The 9,694-nt window shown below is 44.1% G+C and overlaps 1 protein-coding gene across 1 annotated transcript; it reads right to left on the minus strand.

The window, feature by feature from the left end:
- Positions 1 to 11: 11 nt before the first annotated feature.
- Positions 12 to 3,673, minus strand: NAE1 (NEDD8 activating enzyme E1 subunit 1). Its single transcript, XM_030956175.1, has 4 exons — positions 3,590 to 3,673; positions 1,649 to 1,752; positions 1,497 to 1,557; positions 12 to 613 (listed from the first exon to the last, which is right to left on the minus strand). The coding sequence occupies exons 1-4, from the start codon at positions 3,643 to 3,645 to the stop codon at positions 571 to 573; spliced, it is 264 nt and encodes an 87-aa protein (XP_030812035.1). The 5' UTR covers positions 3,646 to 3,673; the 3' UTR covers positions 12 to 570.
- Positions 3,674 to 9,694: the final 6,021 nt, after the last annotated feature.

The following is a 9,694-nucleotide window of genomic DNA, read 5'->3' on the forward strand; positions in this document are numbered from 1 at the left end:
ATAATGCCACATGCTAACAATGCCAAACCAAGCAATACCAACAAAACAACCCCAGAAAACACCCCACAACAAAGCTCATTTACAAGCTAAGGCTCATTACTTCAAGCCTTGCTCATCTGAAGCAAAAATGCATCCCATAATAGCAGGCACTTCATTTGAGAGCATTTTCTGTAATACCATTTTAAAAAGACAAATTGTGAGACAGCTATTTCCTAATTTCCAGTTTCATTACAGAATTTCCAGGAGTTATCTATGCCTCTTGTACACTCTGTTTTTGTGATATTTTTTCCCCATTTCCCTCTCTCCTCTTAGCTTTACTCCTTTAACCACAATGGTCTTATGCCTCATCCTTCCATAGATTTTAATCATAAGCTCTTCATTTTTTTCTATTCAATCTTGCCACAATTGAGTTTATCTTCTCGCTCATGAGCAACTAAAAATAAACACGGGGGATTCTGTTAAAGAATAAACAGACTTTAACCTATACACATATGCTTTGAGAATTATTGATAATACTACCTTTAAATACTCAACACCTCCATGCTGTCAATACACGTAAACTGACATTTATTAACTCCTTACCTGACCAATATGGCTTTTTTGTAGAAAGAAACTGAAAAAGAGGCAAGAGAAAATTACATGTGAATTTTTATTCTGAAGAAAAAACAGCACTGCAGTTACAGTTTGTTCTGCAGAATATGCTGCTCTCATGCACAACAAACCACTTTCCCCTTTAAATCTGCTTTTTCTTACCACTTTTGTATTCTCCTCAGAAACAGTTTCTTAAGAAAGCTTTTCAATTCCCAAGCTATAAATGTGAAATACAGAACATGCCAAACTTCTCTAGAAGACAGGCTCATGCTGCAGGGTCTTTCTCACCAGGCTAATCAAAGGCTCACTAGCACTAATTCCCTGATGGAATATCCTTCCCCCTCACATAACCCCTGTAGGTATCTATGCACACCATAACAGAACTTGATCAAGAATCAGTATTGAAATAATTTTTACAGGATTTGCAAACATTTTCTTACCTTTTCCCCTGCTGCACAGAGCCTTTCAAAGCTATGAAAGCTAATAAATGCCTAGCAGTCACAGTTGCACAATGACTAATGAAAATTAAGTCATCTGCATCACTTGAATTAGGGAAAATATATTGAACCACACTGAAACACTAGCACTGTCATAGCTCAAGACTACATCAAACAAGTTAACTTTCAATATTTTTATATTGAGTAGAGCATTGTCCTTATAAACTTGACGTGTGAAGCAAACAGACCTGTAAGGTCCAAACCCAGCAAGTAAAATAATTTAGGAGCTAATATCAAAATCACTGCGCATGCTGTTTGTCACCAACCTCCAAACCCACAGAAGACCTGGAGAAACACAGAGTGGCTTTTAAAAGAATCTTACAGGGCTTCTTAGCAAATATAGAGATGGAACTACCTATGAAACTCTGTCACTTGTCAATTTGTAACTGAAATCAATAAAAAACCTACTTATTTCCAACATCTTCTCCAGAGACTCGATTCCCATCGACAATTGTAAACGAACCAATACCTTTGGGGGGAAAAAACCTCCTATGAATAACTTGGCATCATTAAGCTGTCAGACAGATCACAAAGAAGAGATAGAAGAAATATCTACTGACCTGGCAGTACCAAGTTTTTGAGTATTTCAGTTCCTGTTGCTGTTGCATTTATCACGCAAACATGGGCAGATTCCAACGCTTCTTGGCCATGGTCACCCCACAATCTGTATTGGGAGGGAAGCCAAAAGGCAGTGAAGCTATTTAACTTCAGATTGCACAGCCAGTAAGAACAAATAACAATAACAAAAACAACAAAAAGACAAATGGAGGGCTAGCATGCTACTGTCCATTCACTGCTGAGGACCTAAACAGCGCTAACCAAAATAAACATCCTTAAAGAAACTTGCTGTGAAAACTAAGACTTTCCAAAGAGCAGTTTCCCTGACATCTCATTTTCTCCAACTTTACACCATATGCATGCACACACCTCTTTCTCTTGGAACATACTTTAACTGTTCAAAAACCAGCATGGGTTAAAGCAGTCCTTGCCCAAATTTTGTCCTAATGCCGAACATTCTGTTTTTCCTAACTTTTATAATAAATAATAGAATTTTATATGTATTTTTTAAAATTTCTCATACAAGACACTGAAACACACAGGAGACAGAAATCAGTCTTGCTGAGTCTGGTACTTCAGACCCCGAGAAAACAGCACTGAGGCTGAGATCTGGCTGGGACAGTCCTGGGTCACACGTCCTGCTGATTTCACTGGGGTAGTAACTCACAGAATTTTTAGGGCTGGAAGGGAGCTCTGGAGGTCACCCAGTCCAAGCCCTGTCCAGGCAGGGTCACCTAGAGCAGGTGACACAGGAACATATCCAGGTAGGTTTGGAATGTCCCAGAGGGAGATTCCACAGCCTCCCTGGGCATCAGCTCCAGGGCTCTGCCCCCTCCAGGAAAACAAGTTCTTCCTCATGTTGGGGTGAAATCTTTTTTGTGTTTTAGCTTATGGCCATTGCTCTCTGTCCTGCTGCTAGGCATCACTCAAAAGAGTCTTGCCCCACCCTCTTACACCCCCTTTTGAGATATTTCTATGCATTGATGAGATCCCCTCTCAGTCTTCTCTTCTCTGGGTCAACTAGGTCCAGCTCCCAGCAGACTGTCCTCACCAGATGTGCTGCAGACCCCAAATCCTCTCTGTGCCCTCCACAGGACCCTCTCCAGCGGCTCCTTGTGGAAACTTAACAGCTGCACTGCAGACAGACAGCACCAACTCCGGTTCCGTTACCCCTCCCTGGTAACTCGGATCTTTTCTGCCCTTTCACAGACCCCAAGAATCGATCAGCCTCGAGGGGCCCACGGGGGCTGCTCTGGTGGCACCTCCCTGCTCCCCCAGGGCCATCCCAGAGCCCAGGGCACAGCAGTGTGTCCGTGTGGCTCTGCAGTATCCCCAGGCAGGAGCCTGCACAGCCTCTGTGCGCCATCTGCTCAGGGCTGGCACTGCCCAGGGCAGGAGCTGTGTGCATGGGCAGGGGCAGCTCCTGGGCTCAGGCCCTGCCCGTGGCTCTGGGGCCATGGCTGGGCCCGGAGCAGAGCCTGGCTCCATCCTTTCAGCACACCCCCTCTATACATTCATACGTATACCGAGAGATATACATAATATCAATATTCAGAATACATATATTTATATATTATGTACTTATACAACAAACATTGTACGAATAATTTATATATCTTATATAAAAACGTATATAAGTACCTACGTAGATATCTCTATCCCCCTTTGTGTATACACTTAAGATTATGTATCCATATATGTATACATTCCCCTAAATATATCCTGTTAATTTATTGCATATCTACTGTCCGTGTTCCGGCAGAGCCCTCACGGCCCCGGCGGTCGGACCCAGCTCCAGCTCCCCGCGGCCCCGGGGGCCTGTCCCCGGCGCGGCGCCGAGCGGGCCCGTGCCCACCGCGGGCCGCCGGAGGCGCGGCCCCGCTCGCCGCTCGGTCGGAGCCGGTCCGTGCCGGGCGGTGCCGGTCCGTGCCCGCCCGCGGTACCTGAGCTGGCGGTCGTAGCGCTGCTCCTTGAGACCGGCCCGGCCCGGCCGCGCCATGGCCGCTGCTCCCGCTGCGCACGCGCGGGGCGGGTCCTGCCCCGCCCTGAGGAGCGGCGCCGGCTGCAGTGCCGAGCCCGGGCCGTGCGCTGGCACCGGCCGCGTCTCTGCCTCTCCCAGCCCTGGCTGACAGCAGCAGTGCGCTGCTGGAGGCTCGAAGCCGGCAAGGTCGGTAGCACCTGAACTTCCCCTCTCACTCGCACCCGCCCCGTGTGCACCAACGCCGCCCCCGCCCTTCGCTGTGCCGCTCCTGGGGATCCTCTCCGCGCCGTTTGCCGGCACATGAGGCCTCAGAGAGAACTGTATTAAACACGGCTTTCTCCACATCAAATCATTTCGCCCTAATAATAGTCACAATAGGAGTAAACCTGCCCTCATCAGCTTTCCTCCTCATCTCAACCCACCCATTCTTTAAAGCAATGTTACTCCTCTGCTCAGAGTCCATTATCCACAGCCTGAACAGAGAACAAGAAACATAGGAGGCCTACAAAAAATACTTCCAACAACCACTCCATGCCTAACCACTGGCAATCCAGCCCTCATGGGAACCCCACTACTAGCAGGATTCACTCAAAAGAGCTCATGGAGAGTTTAATCACATCCTACCTATGCCTTGGCACTACTCCTCGTAAAATGTGGAGTATGTAAAATTTTGTTAAGAAAATGTTCTTTGCTGACTGATGTTTGTAATTTGCAAACCTGATAAACAAGGAGGGAGATTTAATCCGTGAAACAGAGCAGCCAGCAAGCTCTAAGTGATGTGCAGCTGTTAGAAACACAAATTTCTGCTCAGCAGCATTGCCTTGTTAAGGTTTGGGGCTGGACATGTTCCAGTGATCTCAGCCCCGCGGGAGGGTAACAGAGCTCGGGAGAAGGATTTCCAGCGATACACGGGGAATACAGAATTCAGCGGCCACGAGGACAAGGAACAAACCAAGGCAACTCAGTAACTGTGTGGAATGAGCTCCGAGCGGGTAAAGGGGAATTGCGGCAGGGGCACGTCAGGAGCGCCAACTCCTGGAGCAGCCCACAGGAAAGCAGCGAGCCAAAGGAGGAGAAAGAGAGAGCGTGGCAGTGATCAGCAGGAGAAGCGAGACACTCATTAACCAACAGAAGAGAGAATAGTAATAAATAAGAGAACTATGTAACCTGTAATAAGAGAACTATGTAACCTGTAGCCAATGGACACTCGTCTTTGTTTGCTAAAATGTATAAATAGGGAAAAGTATAGATAGTTGGGGCAAGTTGGGCTGCTTGATTTGTGGAACACCACCAAGCACGAGGCTTGGCAACTCTGAAATAGACAATCAATTTCTCTCAGGTGTGTATTTACTGGCTGTTGCACAGTAATGGATCCAACTTATCTGGACAACAGTGCCATTACCAGAATTTATGATCAAAATGGGCATTTCTCTGCATCTCTCGATGCACTTTCTGTATGGACTTTTGAGGCATTTTCAGGCAGACTGAGGTAGAAGCCCTGAAGGTACTGCAGTCAGGAAAATCCGGTAGGATATATTTTGCATAGATGTTGCACATTATTGCAGTTATTCCTGCTTAGTATGGAGACAAGAACATATGAAATCTGTTGTGCCTATGTGCTTCTGTTATAAAGATCTTCCCATACAGGATCAGCATTGGTTGGACTTGGACAGTGTACAAAAAAGGAGAATATTTCAACACCCTAAAAGATTTCAACCAACATTTCTGGCACTAAGTTTCAACAACAAAAGAGAGGTCCTGAAATACCTGCATTGTTCACACTGATTTGTTAGTCCATATAAAAAGTCCGTTATCCTTTTAATCTGCTTCTCTTCAGTAACTTTAGTTTTCTGTATATCTGCTGGAATGATGTACACAGGAGTGCATTATTACATGGAGTGGCTTACATCTTGCAGGTGATGTACTACAAAACAGGGCTTCCTCTTTTGTTTTCCATACACAGCATCTCCAGCAAAGTTTATTTTTTCAGGCTTTGTGTTTGCTGTGCCACAGTTAACACTTCCTTTTGCTGTCATTTCAGTGATCATTGCTGGATTTCAGGAAAATTCTGTTTCCCAAAATCAAAAGAAGTCTCCTGTTCTTGCTTGCTACTACACTGCTTAATCTGGACAAACCATAAATTGCAAGAATTGGCTTAGTTCCAGAATGCAGTTCCCATACCTAGTATAAGGCAACCAAGTGTGTATAGCTTTAAAAGTCAAAAATAAGTAATAAAAAAATGGAGTATGAAGGCTGAGAAAGCCCTAGAGAACCAGGTGCCTCATTCCCCTTTTTCTGCCCCATTTTCCCAAGTATTCCTACTAAATTCCTTCTATCCCCTTGACCATCTTGGCCTGTGTTTGATACAAGCTTTTACTCTTGCATAGTTGTCTGTTAACTATATGCATGTCCTTTTTGTCCTTTTCTTCTTAATCCCTTCACTTTGGCACCATTTTTTTGTTTTCCCCCACTGCCAGGAGAAGATTCCCAGTTGAGATTTTGCCTTAGAAATCTCATGACACTCAGAAATCTCTGTAGCTGTGGGAGACGGATGACCACTTTCAGCTCCTGAAGTTCCACTGGCTGCATGAGAATCTCAATATATCAATATAAATATATATGTATGCGACCTCAATGTATCAATACACATATATATGTATATAATCTCAATATGTCAATATATATGCAGAAGCCATCACATTTTTGTGTTTGCAGGGAAGAACTTGAGAATTTAAATGTTGAAATTTCTATGGTCAACCAAGAACTGTAGGCAGTTCTGTTTTAAAATAAAATACTAAAAAATACAAAAAGTATCTGGAATGATTGTGCTTTTTAGTGTTCAGTGTTGGCAGTACACTGTTCTGCTTATATTTACTGTGTGGAGTATTTTTGTGCAGCTCCTGGGTTCGTTTGAAATGCCTTTAGCACACATGTAAAGAACAGATGCCAGCTCAGAGTAACCCCCTGTGGGAGCTGCCAGCATCTGTGGTGGCAACGTAAGAGGAGAGAGGAGCTGCCTGGATAAGCAGATACTCTGTCAAGAGGCACAGACAGGCTCTGGAGTGATGAATGTTTTATTTAACATTTCATCTGCTCCTACCCATGGTACGTGAGCGGCTCGGAGTGTGCAGCCTGCGCCCAGACTGGTGGGATTTCTAACCTGGTTTTGTTGGCATGCGGTGACACAGCAGACATGAAGGAGGCACATATCACCTTGTTCAAATATGTCACCATTATTAATGATGTCAGCAGATGTAATTGCCAAGTTACTTAATACACTTAGAGTGCCATTGAGCCATTCACCCTGGAACCAAATAATTCTTACTTTATTTTACATACCTTAAAATGCAGCTCTGCCCCTCCACAGTGATGCAGTAACATTTATCAGAAGCATTATCCTCAAGTGACACCTCCATGTGCAACAACCTCCCAACAATTCCAGACCAGTAGTATTATAGAGGCATTTTACCTTGGAGATTAAAATCCCCAATTTCCTCAAAACTGCAAAACTTAAATATGTCCAACTTCAATTCAGCATTCCAATCTTGGAGTTTTCTAACCACAATATACAGTCCTTATATATATAGCAATTATATAGCAATTTTAATAAAGAGAGCTCCAATTAAATAATAAAGAAAATGAATTCTATATATAAAGGTGGGGAACCTGCAGCATTCATTGTTAGTTCTGTATCACAACCTGGTGACAGGTTCAGAAGACCCCCTGCATTTGTCCTGGGCTGCTGCTCTGTTCTCTCATCACTGCTGGCACAGGGGAATAAGTGAGAAGGCTGGGGAAGACAGATTTCTGTTTTAAGGCAGCTTGGAACATCTCACTGTAGTGAATGAAATTATGTCTTCCCATCACTCACTGTGAAGGACACACTTCTGACATGGCATGAAGAGCCCAGGAGAAATTTGTGGAAATCATGTCACTTTTAGCTCAGTATTGGAGAAATCCACACCTTGAGCACCTACCACTCTGTTGTTCTCACTTCCATAAGTTCACGAGTGTGATGTCATTGTCCTGGATTCAAACCAGTAAAACAGAACAGAATTACATGATGACTGCAGCTTTTGAAGTGATAAATGATAATTTGAGGACAGAATCAGTAAAACCCATTACTAGAGTCAGCCAATATCCAGAGGTATCAGGGTTACAGAATAACATGATATTTGTATAAGCAACACTGTTACCTTATATTAAAGGAAAAATTAATGTTTTCCTCATAAAGAAAGAAGGCTGGCTGGGTTGGAAGCACATAAAGTTGTCATTTACACACTGACTATCATTAATAATGATACATTTTACAAGCTAAAGTTTTATTCAGGCTCTTTCCTTTCCTCTCAGGTATTATCATTCTCCCTTTCCACTTTTGCTAAATCCATCCATTTAAACCTCCATTTTGTGGAGTCTGTTTCCTGCCATGTCTTCAGGATATTTTCACTTGTCTCAGAGCTTTTCCTGTGCCACGTGTTTGTAGAGCAGATCTGCAGAGACCTGTGTGGGTTTGAGTGAGAAGATAAAAGCTGAAGGGGTCCATGGTGCCCAGTGCAGGTTGGCACTGCAGTGCCCTGTGGGCTCACCTGAGCCCAGTGTTGATGTTTCTCTTGAAAACAGTTGCTCAGCATTCTCTGCCTTGCATGCAGGCTTCCCCAGCTTATGGTCTGCTCTTTTAACACACAAAATCCCTCTTCCATTTCTTTTCACTGCTGTGTTGGTATCTTTTGTACTTTTCCCTAGAACCGCTTTCCTGACTCTGTATCTGAGTATTTTAAGGTTCTAATTCCAGTGTGGGGTGCCCACAAGGGCCTGTGTGCCCAGACTGTTGGGACACAGCTGTACCCAGTGTCTGTGCCAGGGACCTGAGCGGGTCACAGCAGCTTGACAGGAACAAACTGAGGAGCTGACCTGAGTAAGTCGTTGTAGAACTCTCCTGTGGAGACCTTTGCAGCAATTTACATCCCTCTGTGAGTGATTTAGCTGGCATCAGCAACTCTTAAAGGTTTTATAGCTGACTATCATGGAAACCTCCTGAAAAAAAAATAAATTAATACTTAAAAGGCAGTACCACAACATAAAAGTTGCATAAAATGCTCTTATTGATTTATTCCTTCCATATTCTTGATTGCATAATAAAAGAATTCCTATTTTTGTGTGCTATTGTCTTTGTGAAAATCAATGTGTTTGTAAAATGTAGCCTTGACGGAGAGCATTTCCTCAGAGCTAACGAAATTACAATGAAGGAGCTTTTTCCTTGCCCCAGAGATGTCTTAAGACATTTTACAGCTGCAGTTTGGGTGTCTCACTGTAGCCTCTCCATGGGTTTAGCAGGGTGCAGGCAACTGCTGGATCGTTCCAGGTAACTGAGGCTTCACAGATCAACTCCTTTCTCTGGAGTCTGCTGTTCTGTCCCTAATACAACCACACTTTTAATTTTGTCCATTTAAAATGTTTCTTTAAAGTTGCAAAATTAAAATCAGATTGTCAATTCATCCTTACTTTGTTTGATTTGTTTAAAAGCAGCACAAGAAGTTTTTTTCCAAGATGAGGATGTTCTCTGTCTCATCTAAGCACCAATTGTGATTAATTGCAGATCTGGTGAAAACACCATTCCTTTTTTGCAGCTGGCAGCAGGGTTTCAGAAGAGAGGCAGTGATGTTTCCCCCTGAAGAACACAGATGTGAGAAGGGCCAGTCCCACCTGCACACGACTTTCCTGATGCTCAGAGCTTTTTCTTCTTGGGGCAGAGAATGAGAAAACACTGAAGTTTTTTCTAAATTTGATCCACAGTTTGGTTTTCTCTCTAAGCCCTGAGACTTCAGTTATCTGAATTTTACATTTTCCTTCACCTGTGCTGCCTTAGCAAATAGGGGGAGCAGGAGCAGAGCAGGAGCAGCAAGGCTGGAGCAGGAGAACGCGGGCGCTTTCCCTGTCCTGCAGGAATTGCTTTGGCTGCTCTGTATCTTTAAGGGGCTGACCCTATCCCACGGGGAGCCGCTATAAAGGCAGGTAGGCAGCAGTGCCCTGCTCAGGGAGCTGGAGCCAAGCAGGGGCAGCTCCCAAA

This window comes from Camarhynchus parvulus, chromosome 11 (assembly GCF_901933205.1).
Source record: "Camarhynchus parvulus chromosome 11, STF_HiC, whole genome shotgun sequence".
Taxonomy (NCBI): domain Eukaryota; kingdom Metazoa; phylum Chordata; class Aves; order Passeriformes; family Thraupidae; genus Camarhynchus; species Camarhynchus parvulus.